Source organism: Myodes glareolus, chromosome 4, assembly GCF_982192425.1.
Source record: "Myodes glareolus chromosome 4, mMyoGla1.1, whole genome shotgun sequence".
Lineage (NCBI taxonomy): Eukaryota > Metazoa > Chordata > Mammalia > Rodentia > Cricetidae > Myodes > Myodes glareolus.
In genome coordinates, this window is record NC_142029.1 from 48,099,082 (window position 1) to 48,117,209 (window position 18,128).

General features: G+C 42.5%; 1 protein-coding gene across 3 annotated transcripts in view; it reads left to right on the forward strand.

Annotated features, from left to right (window-relative positions):
* The window catches only part of Mthfs (methenyltetrahydrofolate synthetase), a 29,779-nt gene extending 14,761 nt beyond the window's left edge, over nucleotides 1–15,018 (forward strand). For all 3 annotated transcript variants that reach the window (XM_048445488.3, XM_048445556.3, XM_087905464.1), the window contains one exon: nucleotides 14,673–15,018. In XM_048445488.3, coding sequence (XP_048301445.3) covers nucleotides 14,673–14,905 — 233 coding nt within the window. In that variant the 3' untranslated portion in view covers nucleotides 14,906–15,018. The remainder of the gene's footprint in view (nucleotides 1–14,672) is intronic.
* The last annotated feature ends 3,110 nt before the right edge of the window (nucleotides 15,019–18,128 follow it).

Below are 18,128 nucleotides of genomic sequence, written 5' to 3' on the forward strand. Positions count from 1 at the left end.
AATGTTAATTTTTCAATATTCAAAGCGTTCAGAGAGTAAGTTAAGATGTTTTGATATATTTGTTCTTCTGTCAGAAACTTTTTTTTTTTGTAAATAAAATAGTTTCTGAGGTACATTGAATGGGATTACTGGCTGATAAGAAAAAAACACAAGTAAGTCCAAAGAGTTAACAGAATTTTTAGCATAGTATCCTCTGTGTGTCCCTGTACCCCATCCTTGCTCCTGCATATTTCCTTTAGTGCATTTTAACTTATTTATACTTATTATTGTATGCAAATTTTTTACTTCTTATATAATGCATATATGTATATTCAGTGAGGGTGTGTGTGTGTATGTATGTATGTGTGTGTGTGTGTGTGTGTGTTTTGCTAGATAGCACCTAGAAGTCATTTTTCTCTTTATCCACCCCCCCACTCCCCCCCACTGTGATTACATAATGTTTCACAGCTGGTTACTCTGTTAGATTTTTAAAGTGATTATTTCTTTTGTATAGAAAATCATAGCAGCGTAGACTCAACTTTTCAAATCTCTAAATGAATTTCAAAATTGTTATAATCTTAAATTATTTCTCAAGTTTGGTGAAAACAAACATTGAGACTTTGATTTGATAAGAAGCATGTATCCTCAATGAACGTTTTGCAAAGCGAGGAATGCCAACTGTAGTTTTCAGGATTGTCTCTTAGATGAATTGCACGCTCCTCTCCAAGTCCAGCAGATGTCAGTGTTCACAGATGGATTAGTCTGAAGCAGGGCCTTTGTCCACAGTCTCCACATTTGTATGACCCTTAGTCACTGAAGTGGGAGTCAGCTGGAGGTCTCCGAGTCAGTCTTTTACCTTTGGTAAGGGAATGCGCCCCTGTGGGAAACAGTTCATCAAAGTCACAAAGTGAACAGAGAAGTCAGCCAAGTGTTTTTGTTCCTAAGACTCTCCATCTTCAGAAACTGATCAAAAATAGGTACCAAAATCATGAGAAACAGAAATGCATAATCCAGAACAGAATTCCTACTCTGGAGGAAAAAGGGACAAACGCTGGTTCATTTGTTTGGATATTTAGACAGCAGTTCAGTTGTGATGAATGAGACGCTAGATTCTTAAAGTGTATAATTAGGTGGAACCATCTGAAAACAGCTGGCTGAATATGGAATTACTGGATGTGAAAGTGACCTTTGAAAACCGTTTTCTCCTTTCTGACTCGTATGACACCAGTGTTGGTACTTGTCTAATACCGGTAGAATAACTCCCACATTCTCTCTGCACATAGCCTTATCCGTTGCATCTGAGAAAAATAATTCAAACCATTCTGTGTTGAAAAACACTATTGAGGAATCTATTATCTTTTAAATAAGTTCATGGGATAATAGACAAACTATGTTATTTCCTTCTGTGTTATAGTTAGAGACAAATAAAGGAACACTTAGGCAAAGTCATAGAGCGGATGATATCTGTTTTAAAGAAATACCTCAACTTAAACCAGCCCACAACATCTTTTCAAAATATGTAAAGGAATGTAAGACATATAGTTGCTAGGCTCCAGAAGGCTCTCCCTCATTATGTGATGAGTACCCGCTGTACCCCTGCTGACCCAAGTGTGCTGCAGAGGAACTCCTTTAAGCTTCTGCTTCTAAGTTTGTGAAAGGGTCTTAAAAGGAGTCAGTTGTCTGGTGGGGTACGGGGGTACAGGTTACTGGGGTCTGATTACAAACCAGTGCTATGCCAGTGAGGACTTTTTCCCTAGCCTTCCTTCAGAGTGCTCCCGGGAGTGTGGGAGTGCTGTGCAGCTTAATACTACGTTTCATAAGGAGTATTTGCTTATGTAGGAATATGTTAATGTAGCATTTTTAAATGCCAGGAATGATTTTAGACTGTTTCTGTATGATCTTAAAGATGCTTCTCACTTGCCCTGGGCCTTCTCCACCTTGCGGTGGAGTTTATTTTCTTTGGAGATTCCATTTGGCCTCCCATGGCTACTCATGTTCCCCTGATTTTCCTGTCAAGCTGCCCAAGGGCTTCACTGGTTCTCACCATGGAGATTCATGGGTTTCTTCGCTAGCCTCTGGAGGTACTTTTCCACATGGCCCGTATATATGCCCCTGCTATCTTGTTTTCCAGAGGCTACCATCACTGTCCCTGAACACATGCCAAGCTCTCCATATCTATGTTTTTGCTTATTTCATTTTGACACCACAGGCCACTGCCGCTCCTCTTCCTGATCCCTGGGAGGTCTAGTCTCCCAGCACCCACTTCCTCAATGTCATCTTCCTGGAGTTAACCCCTCTGCCGGTGGGATGCAGTTATCTCCACTTTGGATATTGTATTATCCAATACAATAATGTGTATTGCCTTGGCACTTGAATTACTCCATCCCTATTATCGTTTAGGTGTTTCCTTACACTCAACTTCCTGGGTGTGTTTTCAGTTGAGCAAGTTGTTAGTCCTAATTGGTATATATCTTTCCCATGTTCTTTATAGTTCCTTGGGTGGGACTGACATTATATTTATCAAATTATTAATAATGGCTATTTATTGACTTCATTTCTCTTGAATTTCTGATAGAAGGTAAATCTTCAGGAAAAATTTTTTTCTGCTTCCCCCTTGTTGTCAAGCTGGTTTTAGGGTGCATTAAAGGGTTTCAAGATGAAGTTTTTTACATACCAAAAAAGACATACTGAAGCAGGTAATAAGGCTAACTGGAGTGAAAAACTCACCACAATTCATTGGAAAGGATGTTATATAGACCTTGGTGACACTTTTTCATAGCATTGTCTTATTTTAACTTGAGTTTTGCAGCAGAAGTTGTTCTGGTCGCACAAGGCTCATATCAGGTGAGCTATGAGGCCTATAAAGGAAGAAGAGAGCAAACTGAAGAGATAGACTGTGAGTCTGGTTACATTTGCGGAACCAGAGATACTGCTAGGCTTTCAAGCGTCTGTTAACCATTTGAAAAGAAGTGATGGAAGTCAGTGAGCAGTTTCCATTTTGCTAAAGTTTTGAGGCTGAGGAAACGGGCGGCACTGTAACCGGTGAGGATAAGGCCTTCCTGAGCTCTCATGTACAACCTAAGTAGATAGCAAGAGGCCCGAGGGCACTCTTACCCTGCTCTTCATTACTCTAGAGCAGTGGTTCTCAACCTTCCGAATACTGCGAGCCTTTAACACAGGTCCTCATGTTGGGTGACCCCCAACCGTAAAATTGTTTCATTGCCACTTCATAACTAATTTTGTTAGTGTTATGAATCGTACTGTAAATATTTGTGTCTCCAGTGGTTCTAAATGACTCCTGTGAAGGGGTCATTTGACCTACAAAGGGGTCACAACCCACAGATTGAAAAACACTGCTTTAGAGAAAGCCACATTTTCATTTCATTCATTCATTAGTTCAGCTTGGTTTACAGAGCGAGTTCCAGGACAGCCAGAACTACACAGAAAAACCCTGTCTCAAAAAACAAAAACCAGAAACCAAAAAACAAAAAAATCTCTTTTGGGGACCTGAAAATGCCCACTGATCGATAACACATGTACCAGATGACCTTCCCGCCAGCCTTAAGGAACAGTGCCTCTTCTTTCCATTTCTCCATTTCTGTGGGCTTGACTGCTTTAGATACACGTAAGTGGGCTTGTGCAGTATTTTGTCTTTCTGTGCTTCTCTTATTTTTTTCCTTGATTGCGTCATATGGAAGAAGAGTTCTAAGAATTATTAGCTTAGATTGAAGAGTGTCTATCTTCCTCTTTTTTTTTTAAAGAAAATTACATAACCAGAGGTTACTCAAGTTAGAGAAAAAGCATTCATTTTGTCCCTTTTTAGGCCCATCTGACTATGAATGGCAGCAAATGTCTCCCAAACTCAGTGTCAAAATAACATTTAGAAAGTTACTTGATTAGATAATACTGCTTCTATGCATTTTTTACATTGAAGATAATTTAATATCCCCTTCTATAATATTTATTTTAGTCAGTATCTTTTAAGATAAGATAAACTGAAGTTTGATTTTCTCTGTGCTTAAGCTGTAAGGGAGATGCCCAAATCAAAGGCTGGCAACCTCTTCTGTGAAGGGGCAGGTAATAAGTATTTGGGGCTTAGTGACTAGTACTGCATTTGTTTCAGGGATTGACCCTTCCGTTTTAGTAGCAATGTGAAGCATGGCTGGGTTCAGGTGAAATTTCATAGCCTTATATGACTGGTAGGCTGTGGGTTGCAAACCCATGCAGTTTGAGAATTGGGTGGTGCAAAGATGTCTCAGTGGGTGAGTGGGGACTGAGTGTAAACCCCAAAACACAAGCAAAACACCAGGCCTGTTCTCCCAGGGCTGTGGGAAGGTAGAGACCAGAGGATGGCTGGTCTTTATCTCCATCTCAAGAGAGTAAAGCATAGAGTGATAGAACATTCAATGTCCTCCTCTGGCCTCCTTGACTGCATGGGTGAACACTTACACACTGGTTTGTGTAACTAGTTTGGTATTTTTCATATATGGTTATGATTGTTGTTCATAGGGATAGCAGTGATGGTCATGCTGTCTGATAAAATAATGTCAGATAATTGCTACCTGTTCCCTGTTATCTTAATATCTGAGGCGTATTTTCTAGATAAGATATTGGCCAAGATATAACTAAACTGTTGGGTGCTTAAGAAAATAGCTAACATGATTTGAAGTATGTCTCCTGGTGAAGACTAGACGTATTTTAGAGTATTCACACACACACATGCATGCACGCACGCACGCACGCACACACACCCACAAACATTTGCTAAAATAAAATAGCTGTGCTCTGTTTTTACATTAACTTTTCCTGGGAAGATGTGAAAGGTATCTATTTACCCCAGGTGTAGCACTAACAACAACCAAAATGAGGAGTCCACCCTGGTCCAACGCGGTAAACCATTGAGTGTGCTTACTAGGCTTGTTTATAGGAACATGGGTGAGGGGTTACTTGCGGGAGGGTAGGTGGCCCCCCAAACAGCTACATCACTGCAAGGTCCCACTCCATCATGGATGATGTGTCATGGACGCTGTTCCATGGAGTCTCACTTTCAGTTACTCTTTCTCTTTTTATATACTGGAGCGTCTGGGAGCTCTCACAGCTGGTTTGTGGGAATGAATAATGGCTGAAATTCCAAATGAGTAGCCTGTGGCCATTCTTCACCTCTTTCTATTAGGGGTGTCCATAACTCTGCTACCATTACCATAGTCCTAGCATTCATTGTAATTTCATTCTTACTTTGTTACCATGGCTATGGGCCAAAGTTTTCTTTAGTCTCTACTCCATTATAGCACTGGGACAGTCATTTTATGTCCAAATAAAACAGATAAACCCAGAAGTGTTCATCATAAAGATGAGACATAAGGTAGAAACTAAAAATAATCCAAGTCTCCATGCCCAGCTGTAACCACTGATAATAACCATTTAAATCTGTTTGTTAGCTTCCGCTAGACTTAGTCTTTTTCACTTTTCACTTGATAAAAACCCACCAAGGGTTACTTTGTGGACGTATTCGAGACCAGAGGATGCTGAGGAGTGAGCTGGAGGGTAACACTGTGTCCCCGTGCAGCACCCACATTCCTGCCCAGCAGCCCTTCTTGCTGCAAATCTACTGGTACCATATCCATTCCCTGTCCCTACTCCCACCTCCTTCAGGTCTGTGGATGGTCAGTGTTCCCCAGCGGTTACTACCTAAGAACTGCCAGCCTCCTAACTGTCTGCTTTATTGAACTTCCTCCCCCTTCCCAGTTTGTGTGTCATTTGTTCATACTGTGACCCAAGCCGAACTAGTATAGATTAGTATAGTATAGTATAGTATAGTATAGTATAGTGTAGTGTAGTGTAGTATAGTGTAGTATAGTATAGAATAGATTCAGTGTGTGACTGAGCCTGCTTCCATGGCAGATTTAGTAGAATAGTCTTTGTGAGCTTTACCCTCCAGCAAAGAGCTCCCTCTTCCCCAACACTGCAGTCTCAGCATCGCTGGCTATATGACTTCGTCAGATTACGTCTTGATTTTCCCATTTGGAAAAAGCAGATGATAGTGTGTCTTGTGGGGTTTGTGGGCAGGAGATGTAAGGATGAGTCTGAAGAGGACAACATAGCTGACCGTGAGCATTAAGGATTAATGTTACTGTTCCTTCTGTTCTCAGACATAGACACTTCCCAGAGGAGCCTCTGTAAAAGGAAAAGTGGTTTACAAGCAGAATGTTTTCCCATCACATCTGCATAGAGCCACCATTGCCTAGTGCCTGTGTGGTTTATACTCTGCCCCTGGCTATAGCATCTTTTGTGAATGGCTCCTGCCTGCGCATTTCAAGTTGACAGCAGAGGGCAATAGAGAGTTAGGTTTGCTCTTGGAAAGGGTATGGGCTGATAAGAAAAAAATCTAAATAACTCTTTAAAGAAAAAACTTCCCGAGTCAACAGAGAGTAGGCACTTTCATATCCATAAGAGAAGCCTGCATTTACTGAATACATTAATACGTTTTGGCATACTTCCTTTATATATTTATTTAGTCTCTCTGTAACGTTGGTACTATTTGGGTTTTAAGGAAGGCCTCATTTGCTTAGAAGTTTCTTAGTTACCCATGGTTATTGTGGAACCCGAACCCAGTGGTGCATTTGGAAGTCAGTACATTTGACCAATTGCTAGACAGTCTTCTAGACTTGCTTTCACACAGACTGTTGACATTTAAGAGGAGAATTTTACATTTCTAGTTCTGTGTGCCATGTGATAAAGATTCAGAAGGAATATTTTTATGGAAGTATAGTGTCCCCTTCTCATCCAGAGGCTTCCTTGTGTTCTCCAACTTTCCATCTCTGGGGCAGCCACTTCTCTGTGTATCCTTCCTGAGATGAACTCATAGGAATCCACAGACATTGTATGTCGTCACAGACCATCTTACTTTGACTTTGCTGGGTTGGAGGCTGCTGTGTGGAAATTCTCAGTAGTCAGTACCATACGAACTTCAGCTTCCTTCTGTGTTTTAGCTGTGCCCAGAGGAGTCTAAATTCCTATCTCCTTTGATGTAGAGGAAGATTAGGGCATAGAGAGGATCAAGGTTTATGTGAGAGAAGTAATTTGGCAGAAACACAGAAATTTTACCCATCAAGGCTACATGTAAGAGACAAATGTACAAACCGAGAAAGGCTTTGTGAACGATCCAAAAAGGGTAATGACTTTAATGGCACAGGGTTTCTGAGCTGGGGAGTTGTCCCAGCTCTCTGACCTGCTACACTCGGGAGCGCTTGCTTTCTTAAGCGGTGACCTCCATTTATTTCTATCACTGTCCATATTTCCCTGGTCTAATTCTTTGTTCAGAGACACAAAATTTCAGTGGGTGCCCTCTGGATTCCAATCCATGTCTGTAACTACTTCTTTCATTTAAATACATAGTGTTCATGGGATTGAGTCAAGACTCACACTTATCCTTAGGTTTGAATGTAGGCTTCTTATATTGTCGAACATCACTAGCTGATCAGCCGAGTGCCCAGTTATACACAGGAATACATCTTACCTGGTGTTGTGTGCTTGGCCCAGTTCTCTGGTGATAAATGTAATTCTGTATTTTCATGCACATTGGTGCCTGTGTCAAAGCAAGAATTTTATAATAACAGTGACGAAATGAACAGTGAAATGAATAGTCAGGGGTCATTCTGTCTTTAAATGCCTGATTCTACACTGAGATTCCCAATGGCCAAAACATTGGAACAGAGCAAAAATGCATTTGTTATGTAAATATTTTTTAATTACCTGTTTCCATTAGGTGATTTAGGTGATTAATTTTTCATGAGTTTCCAGGTTTTGTTTTTTAATTTTATTACGTGTGCACATGTAATAATTAATTTTAGTGTGTGTGTGTGTGTGTGTGTGTCTTGTGGAGTCAGAGGACAATTTTGGGGGAGTCAGTTCTCTTTCTCTGCTATGTAACTTGTTGGAAAGAGCACCTTTAACCAATAAACCATCTTGCTGGCTCAGAAAAAAAATATATTTTTAAAAAGTTTATACAAATAATCGGAAGTTGACTTACGTCTTACTGTAACACATGATTGGTTTGTTTTGTTACCTTGTGAGTTCTACACTGTTTTTCTGTGAGGAGTAAGCATCGCACATCAGTCTGCTCTAACACAACCATGATGAGTTCAAAGTATTGATTTCGGAGTCTGCCGCAAGAGCTGTCATGTGTTGCTGGCCCTGTGTTTCGTTTTGGAGTTTCAGGTTCTTTGTGCCGTGGAAACACGTTTGCTAGACGAGCCTTCGTCACTGCAGTCAGCCGTGTGAGCTAAGGAGTAGGCATGCAGTGGTTGACTAAGCTGACATTTGTTGTTAATAGTTGAAGGAAGCTTTACATCATAGTCTGTTTATTCATTTGGGGTTGTAGGTGAAGGTAGTTTTGATTGATGTTTCATAACTAAATACACAGGAGTGCTGGGATTCCAGCCTGGTAGCCTGACGAGAAGCCTGCAGAGGCCATCGCTCCGTATAGTGGTGTCAGTCCTTCCTCCACAGAAAAGCCTCACTGGTGTTAAGAACTCAGCAAAGCTGGTTAGTGCTCACGTGACTGTGGAGGGTTGGAAGGCTGCTGCTCTGTAACTGAATTATTATGAGTTACCTTTAGCTCACCAGTGGCTGTTCATTGCCCAGCTCTGGGTCATAGCCCACATCCTTGTGATTACCAGGTGAAATCCTTCTGTGATGTACTCACACCCCACTAATTCCCGGCAACGCAAAGGCTGGGAATGCCACCAGACACCCCTGAAGGCTGGAGCTGCCGTTTCCTCGCTTTGCTGTCGCTGGCCCAGCTGATGCGCCCACCGTGTGTTTGAAGAGTGTCTTGATTTGTGACTTTCTTTTGTTCTCTAACTATAAAAACCTCACAAAGCATTGCCACTCTGGGTCATTTTTTTTTTGTTTTGTTTTCGGAATAATGCTTCTGGCCCAGGATCACTAATATTTGGCTTTAGAATAATTTATCCCTTATTTCCTTTTAGGTGAGAGCTGCGTTTTTCACTGACCATGGCCTCTAAAGTAGTTGGCTTGTGGCTGTGTTTATTCTATCTCTTTGCTCAACCACATTTGTACTTGTTAGCGGTGGGAACAGGGGGAATGTTGAATCTTCACCCTCCTGGGATAGCTTCTTCTTTGAACTGAGACACTAAAGAATCCTCTGAGTTCTCTGAATTGGTTTTCATGTATGAAGTGAAGAGCAGTCTGCACCCTCCTGCTTGCCTATAGGTACAGCACTTTTTCTCACCCCTTTATTCTTAGTGGGTAGCAGTGTGCCGGGCATTGGTGGACACTTCACAAATATTGGTTCCTGAGCTCTGTTCTTCTTGACCCTGCACTGAGGTTCAGAGTCAGGTGTCTCGGGTGATGATCTAATCAGGTGGACTGCTGGGATATGGTCAGGAACCTGAAGTAATACAATATGGCCGCAAGCCGCTCACTATGTCCTTCACTCTCATTCTTTCTTTTGTTTTAGAGAGAGAGAGAGAGAGAGAGAGAGAGAGAGAGAGAGAGAGAGCTGAGTTATAAGGAATCTAGAAAGAAGAAAGGATTTACTGGACCCCAGGGCAAGGACAGGTTACAGTATAGTTATTGGACAAAAGAGCTAGATGGACGCTTAACTGAAGCTTGTTGTATGGCCGTTGCTATGTTAGATAAGGTAACCGTGGATGGAACACAGATACCCAGGCAGGATCACAAGTGGGTTCGTCAGACACGGTTCAGTTGATGTAACTGATGGCAAAGGAGTTTGCAGAGGAAATGGTGTAGAGGTCATGTCTGGGAGACTAGAAGCCTTGCATAGCCGAGAAAGGGCAACTTGGATGTTCCCATTAAAGTAACTTCTTTTTTTGTTTTGTTTTGTTTTGTTTTTTTGTAATTGTTATTTTTGAGACAAGGTCTCATGTAACCTAGGACTTGGGTACCTGAACTCTAGCGTACCCAAGGATAGCTTTGAATTACAGACTTCATTACATGGTTCACCATGCCTGTTTTTAGGTAATATTGAAGATCAAACATAGGGCTTTTTGCACATAGGCAATCATTCCTCAACGGAACTACATCCCCAACCCTGCTAAATGCTTTTGAGCAAGGAAGAGACAGGGAAAAAAGCCTGCCTTGTAGGAAGTGGGATAGACAGCTGAACTTCCCAGTGGAATGGTACGTTCAGAATAGCAAGATGAGGTCCTTGTCCCTAGTGCAGAGGGCAGCTGCACCGTCGAGCTCATGAAGTTTCTGAAGAAGATGTGTGGAAGATGTCATCAAGAAATGCAAGATAAAAAGAATGAAAGGGAGAAGGAGAACACCAAGGACAGTTCCTGTTGGTTTCAGAGCCGAAAGGCTGTGCATATCTCTTGGGCTCCACCACTCACTCTCAGGATCAGGGCAGAGACAGTTCAGTGGCTGAACCGGTTCCATCCTGGAGACCTCTGTCCCAGGAGTCTGAGTTCAGGATGTCCTCAGAGACATCTGCTGTCATCTTACTGAGAATGATGCTCCCACGGGTGAACTAAATCCTCAGAACTAGGGCTAGTAGAAGCATGCATAAAATCCCTTTTTATTTTCTCCCACAGCCTGTTTCCTAGGGTTCCTTTTGCTGATGAAGAGTCCACAGCTCAGCTTGTTCCCCTCCCCTCTGTGTCTCTTACTCCAACGATTGCCTCCCTGCCACCCCTAAGAGATATTGTTCTTATCCTCTCCTCATTTTGACCCATTTCTGTGTTTGTTTCAGTAACTTTTTATATTCCATGGCAGGGTAGCAACTGCAGCCTGTGGACCAAGGCTGTTTTAGTAAATAAGCAAAGCCAGTTATTCATGTCTACGGTCTCTGGCTGCCTTCTTCACAGCACAGAACGGACCTGCAGCCCACAGTGTCTCATAGCCTAAATTATTTACTGTTTGACCCTTTACAGAAAACAAAAGTCAGCAAACCTAACTCCGGTTCTTTATCTGCACTCTCTTGGTTTTTTGCTCCTTCTTGGCCTGAGGAAGCCTTGGGGGAAGAAAGAATGCAGGGATCGGTTCTAAGGGAGTACAAGAGTAAGTAGGTGTACTTAATTTCACTAGGAGTTCCAAAGGAACTCCATCCCCTTCTCTGCCAGCCTGTTCAAGAAATGATGCCTCATATCTTAATTCACAAGAGAAAGTCTCATAATCTTTGGGATCATCATAGACGATACTTAACTGTAGAGTTCATAAGCATTAGCTAATTTAATGTTCATGACCAGCAGGTGACCAAATGTTGAAACACAGACTGGAAAGTGGCTCGCCCTTGATCCCACAGCTAGGAGGAGCATGGCCCTTGCCCCTTACAGCTGCCGTCAGAGAAGGCTGCTGTTTCAGAGCACTACCCAATAATGGGTAAAAGCAAGATTGCGAACAAACGCAGGTATAAGACTGGGGTAAAGGTAAGCTTTACAGTTTTGAATGCAAGAAAGCTATGAAGCTCACCTCCCTCACGGAGAATACAAATAATAACTGTGACAGTGCAGAAGGATCCCCAGAGCCCTCTCCCCGAGGTTCCTGCTGCAGTCCTGCTGAGTGGAGCTCTTTGGCTGTCCTCGCTACATTCTACCCCAGTGGGGCCTGTGAAACAAGAGCACAAGGCTTTAACAAAATCAGCCTTGTGCTAGACACTGCTGGTATCATTGTCCTCTCTTCGTGAGCCTTTGGTGATTATAAACAGGGCCATGCCAGAGCTGTGGGAGGCTTATGTATGACGACGGAAGGCTTTTCTGTTTCGCCCACTGAATTTTGACTTTGTGGTACATTAGGGTGTGTCTAGGGTCGTACTCTAGTGTGTGTGGAATGGAAAGCTTATGGAGCCCATACCTGATTTTTTTGTCCCGTTAATTTCTTCATCAATGGGGAAAGGAGGGATCCAGGGGTAGTGTTATGGTGTGTGTGTGTGTGTGTGTGTGTGTTTCAGGTGGGAGAAGAGGAGAAATGAAAGAAAGGATCACGTGTCAAGGCTCAGGAAGAACTTCAACTACGGATGGATGAAGTCAAGTAAGGAATGTAGCATGTATTCAGAAAACCGCTTGGACTCACCAAATAGCAGAAGTGGGAGCATGCCAGGAAAGACTTTCCAAGTAACTACTGGGACCAGGGGCCACAGTCCACAAATTGTAGACGGGCACTGGGTGTGGGTAATACTGTGACAGGGACACACAGCCAACATCCAAGTAGAATGCTGGGACCCATGAAAGGCAGTTTCAGATCCCTGAGCTATTTAACAGAACAATGACCACTTCTGCTTAACGGTTCTAGAGTTCACATTAAACTAGCAGCCATGCAAAGATTAATAAACTTACTTGTTTTGTCCCATAGTGTCACTTCCTTAATCCAAGTACATGTACCTTAGAGTTATTAAAATAGGGAGTGTCCTGCCAGGATTGAGCCATGTGAAGATAATATACTCATCTTTCATGGTCTTTATGCTCTAGAAGTCTATTAAAATTCAAACATGAAGGGTGACTTGGAAAAAATTATGGCCTGCAAGAAAATTTGCTGTCCAGCAAAGCTGACAGAGACACACTCGGCTCTACAGGGTGGACCCCAGGCATTAGCAGCAGACCAAGCACAGGGAGGAACAGGGCAGTCGCAGCAAGCTTGACTGCAGCCTGCGGACTGATGATGGCTTTCCTCGCCCGTTTCCTTTCTCCATTCTCTTCTTCCACCAGCATAAATGTGGTGGCTCCAAAATTCTGCCTTCTCTCCTTAGGAGTTGGCACTGGTGGATATCCTGGCTGTTCTGTTTCCTTCCATTTTGATTGCTTTGCTTTTATACTTTTTATTATGTTAACTAGTATGCCATATGAGCTGTCACTTCTTAAATTGTAGGTGTAGAGTGATTTGTTTTGGCTGTAAACACAATGTCATATCACAGACCTATAGAACTTTTCCGTCTTTCATGACTAAAATGCTGAATGCTGTGTTTATCAAAAGCATCTTCCTCAGGTTCCCGGCAAACGTCATTCTTTCTGTTTATAAACCTTTTACTAGATGCCTTTCAGTAGAATCATATAGTACATGTGTTTATATGATTTTATTTTTATTTAGCATAGTGTCCTCACAGTTCATCCATGTCCACTATTAGGAAATTTTCTTCTATTTTATGGCATATTAATATGTTACCACATGTATGTACCATGGGATGTGGTTTTTTTTTTCTTTATCAGTTGCTACTGTGATGGACATTTAGGCTCCTCTACCTTTGGGCTATTGTGTACAGTTAGTTCTACAATGAAAATGGAAGGGTAAAGATCCTCTGATATCTTGTTTTAAAAATCTAGGAGTGGGACTGTTAGATTTTTATGGTAGTTCTACTTTTAACTTTCTGGGAGATATGCATGCTGTTGTCCTACCATTTTGTACTTCTGTGGCTCGTGCTGGAGAGAACTACACACCTATCTCTCCTCTTCTCTTCACCCCAATCTTCCTTCTCCAGCAAATAAAACTGCTGCCTTCCTCTTCTTCAGCACTCTGCTCCTTCTTTTGGTTTCCAGGATATAACCTGACTCTTGACGTTCTTAAAAATCCACATTGAGTCAAAATACCTCGTGACCTCTTGTTGCCCACCTAGATGTATTTGCTCTCTGCTGGAGTCTCTAGAGTCCTTGTCTCTGTTGTTTGGGACAATTGATAGACATGCTGTTTTGACCTGAGTTTTCACTTTAACTGAACTGCCACCTGCTGATGTATCTTCTCTGAGAACTTTGCAAAATATTTTTTTCTCTCCGTGAAGAAGCAGAAATCATAGCAAATGTATGTGTGCTACAGGTTTAGAAGTCAGTTGCTCTGGAAACATAAAGAGGACCCTAGGGAGTAGCTCAAGTGTACAGGACACTGTTAATTCCTATAGAGATAAATGAATGTGATGGGCGGAGAGGAAAGGTCAGTGGCATCACTGTTTTTAGCTTGCAGGCCTTGGAATAGGCAGGCAGGCTTAGAGGGTTGGATCGGACTGCACTTGAGCAGTGTGGGATGTTGGCAAGTAGGGTGAACAGGTACATGCCAGGAGTGGAGTTCACCTCATAGGAAGTCAGCAGCTGCTTGAAGCAGGGACCAGTCTAACTGGCAGTCTGAAAAACACTACTTCTGGCTCCCTGTGCTGGAGAGTCCTTGGCTTCCAACCATACTGTGCCTTGCCAGCAGTGCTGTCTGAGTGGTTAGCAGTGCTGTCTGAGTGGTTAGCTCTCAGCTAAGCTGAAAGCCTGAGCCTACCCTTGCCTGCCAATGGCGGGGAAGGGAGAGGAGTGGGCTGCTTGGTACTCTTAATAGCTCCATCCTTTCTGCTTTTTCCTTACCTTCTCACACCCCTCCAGATCTGTCCTATCTCACTGCCCACCAAACCGGGTTGGACAGGTATGTAGAATCAACCGCATACTAGAATTAAAGGAAGTTCTGACGCTCTGCCCATGGAGAACTCTCTAGCTGGTGTGGATGGGACTAGAGTCACACCTAGCACACACAAGAACTGCTGAAGAATCGATGCAGGACTGACTGAGTAGCTGAAAAGTTATTTCCTTCTTTGTCCAACTTGATTTTGTTTCATAATTTCACAAAGATCATATATTTCTTTAGAAATTAGAAAAAGGGTTGATGTTATTAGAAATAAAACCCAGATGCTATTCTGAAGTAATCTTGCAATAGCCATTGATACTCTAAATATATTCCTGTTTCCACAGGTGGACTTGACCTCATCTTCTTGCCAGGCCTCGGGTTTGACAAAGATGGCAACCGGCTGGGGCGGGGCAAGGGCTACTATGACACCTACCTGAAGCGCTGTTTGCAGCACCAGAAAGTGAAGCCCTACACCTTGGCTTTGGCTTTCAAAGAACAGATCTGTCCCCAGGTCCCAGTGGATGAGCATGACATGAAGGTAGATGAAGTCCTTTATGAAGACGCCCCAGCCTCTTAAGTCACACAGTGACATCCACACTCACTGGTTTGTACCAGTGTGAAGAAAGTATGTGTATTTTCTCCTTGTCAAAAATGAGTCAAAATGGCACATTAAAGTGAATATGGATTGTGTTTCTTGAGTGTAAATATAAAATATCTAACTTAAAACCGCCTTTAGAAGTCAAGAGACGTGTGAATACTAGAATATTAATTCAAATAGAAGCAAAAGCTGTATGGTTTTCAGCTTAGCTTCTTGGTGTTGAGATGGTAAGTTGACCTTTCTGCCTTGCAGTTTAAATTAAATATTTATGAGTATTAAAGAAACATAGAAATTGGGGGTAAAGGCTCTATTTCTTAATGTCTGGTCATAGGCCTGATTCCTGTGACATATGGAGACTCGTCTGTTTTTAATTGGTTTGGCAGTACTTCATTTTTTACCACCTAATCATGGCTTTGTTTACTCACCTTGAGGTTTTACGTATGACACTCCATAGCTTTGTCTGGTGGATAGATGGGAATGGTCTCTGGTCTTTAGGACTTTAAGATCTGATATACATTAGAATAATTTTTATTGATTCATGGGTTCCATTTGGAAATGGAAGCTGCCATGGACACGACATTGCCAGATGGCATCACAGCCAGAGAGAGGTAATTTTGTTGCAGGGAAGATTTGGTTATTACAGGACACTCGGGGATCTTCCTGGCCATGAGTGCTTGCCTGGGTCCCACCTGCAACCTGTCACCAGCTCCTGTTGGTACTGCCTCTACTTCTGTTCTCTCCTTCCTCTTGTCTCGCTGCTATTTTCTTCACCCCTCAGAAATGATCGGATGAGACATCAGTCTGATGTGGACTCTCCCAGCTGAAGTATTTTGGAGACTTTGTAGCAGGTAGATGCCTTCCACTGTGGAATAAAGCTCTTGTAAGGGCCCCTCTGCCCTTTGTTGAAAGTGAGGAGTGGCGCCACCCGACTGGCTTACTCCTGGGCCGGCAGGCTGCTTGTTGTCCCGGCCACCCGGCTAGCTTATGCCTGAAATAATTACACAGAAACTGTATTCATTTAAACACTGCCTGGCCAATTATATCTAGCCTCTTCTTGGCTAACTCTCACATCTTGCTTTAACCCATATCTAGTAATCTGTGTATCACCATGGAGTTGTGGCTTACCGGGAAGATTCTAACCAGCATCCATCTCGGAGAGGAGAGCCATGGCGTCTGCCACACTGCCTTCTTCCTCCCAGAATTCTGTTATGTCTACTCCGCTCACCTATGGGCTGCCCTATCAAAAGGCCAAGGCAGTCTCTTTATTCAACCAATGAAAGTAACACACAAGCAGAAGAACCTCCTACACCAGCCCTAATTCTATCATCTTTCCCCTCTCTTCCTATATTATCTTTCTGTAAATGCTGTGAGCATCACAGGCTGTTCCTGCCCTCTGCCCTGTGCAAGCCTGTTTTCCTTCGTCTCAGTGCTATCTTCTTTTGTCCTGGGGACTGCTGTGCATCTTCAGGGCTCTGCTCCTGCTTTGTTTCTTCCAGGAGGTCTTCCTCCACCAACCCTCCTACCAGTTCCAGTTCCTCTTCCTTCCTTGCTGTGTTCATTGCCCTGTTTATCACATTGACCTGCATAGCAGTAGTTAGTGTCCACGTCTATCCCCTTCATGAAGCTTTAAGTTGAAAAAAGCTTCTTGGGTTCAGTACATAACTGATGTAGAGTATTGGTAACATTTTTAAAGAGTAAACAATGCATGTACATTTGTTTCATTTAAAACACAGATCTACTGTTTTATATACTCTATAGTTTATATAGTATATAGTTTGATATTGTATGCACAAAAGTAAAAAAGTACTTTAAAAATGCCAATTTGGCTAACAGTGGATCTCTACAATTTAGTGTATACAATGAGAAATGAGAGAGAAATGGAATTCCTACAATCTATGATGACATTATTATACTGATTAATCTTCTGTATAAATGTTAATATAGCTGACATGACTGTGAAATAGTTAAATCATAAAATCACTGAGCTACTGCAGGTCTGGAAAGCTTCACTTTCTTAACCTATGTTATTCTTCTACCAAAAGAGCCAGGTATAGTTAGAGAAATAACTGGCCAGCAATTGCTGGGTAACCAAGATTCAGATAAGTAAAAGACCACAGGATCTCTCCCTGTAATGATTAATCTTGTCAACTTGTCAGGATTTAGAATTACCATGGAAACACATCTTCGAGTGTGTTTATGAGGGTGTTTCCAGAAAGGTTTAACTAAACAGTAAAGATTTACCCAAAATGTGGTAACTTTCTCTCTCTCATGAGGTGGGATCCTGGACTGATTGACAAGGAGAAAATGAGCTGAGCACTAATAGTCATTGCTCTCTGCCTCCTGACTGTGGGTGCCTCATGCTTCAGATGCCGTGATGGATCATATTGCTAAAATAAATACCTCCCTAAGTTGCTTCTTATTGAGTATTTTGGTGATAGCAAGCGTAGTAAGTAATACACCCCCCTAAAACAGCAGTAATTCCTGTGTGCCCGACAGTGCCCTGTGGTATCCCTGCTGAAGGTATTGGAAGGAAGAAGCCCCCACCCCTGATGATGTAGAGTATGAGGACACTGTAACCGTGATTAGGACATCTCTGACCCAGGGAGTGAGCACCACAGTGCAGGGCTTCATGTGTTATGATTTCAATCTGAAATGCCCCCACAGGTCCATGTTTTGCACAGCTGTCCCCAGTGATGGCACTGTTTTGCAGGAAGTGCAACTTTTGGAGGTAGATCCTAGCTGGCAGACATAGGCCATTGGAAGTAGATCTGCTCCTGGTCCTCTGACCTTCTGCTTTTTAATCTGCTGTGATGAAGCCCCCACTGCTGTGACTGACACTTCTCTAGCATGCCTTAGTTGCCATCATGAACTGAAAACCTCTGAAACTGTGAGCCTGACCGAATCATTCGTCTCTTGATTTGTTTTTGATCTATATCTGTCACAGCAATGCAGAAGTAATGAGTACACACTGAAAGAATGAAGAGGGTCTCAGAGGGGAACTATCTAGGTAGAGGAGAGCCAACAACCAGCTAATAACTGAAACCTTTAACCAGAGAGAAACCAGGAGACAGATCTACTCCCAATGACCTACTTCTGCCAGCTAGGTTCCACCTCCTAAGGCTCCACTTAATCCTGAAGAGTTAAAAACACCAGAACCATAAATAGGTATGTGGTGGATATTTTATAGAACTGTGTTTCATTG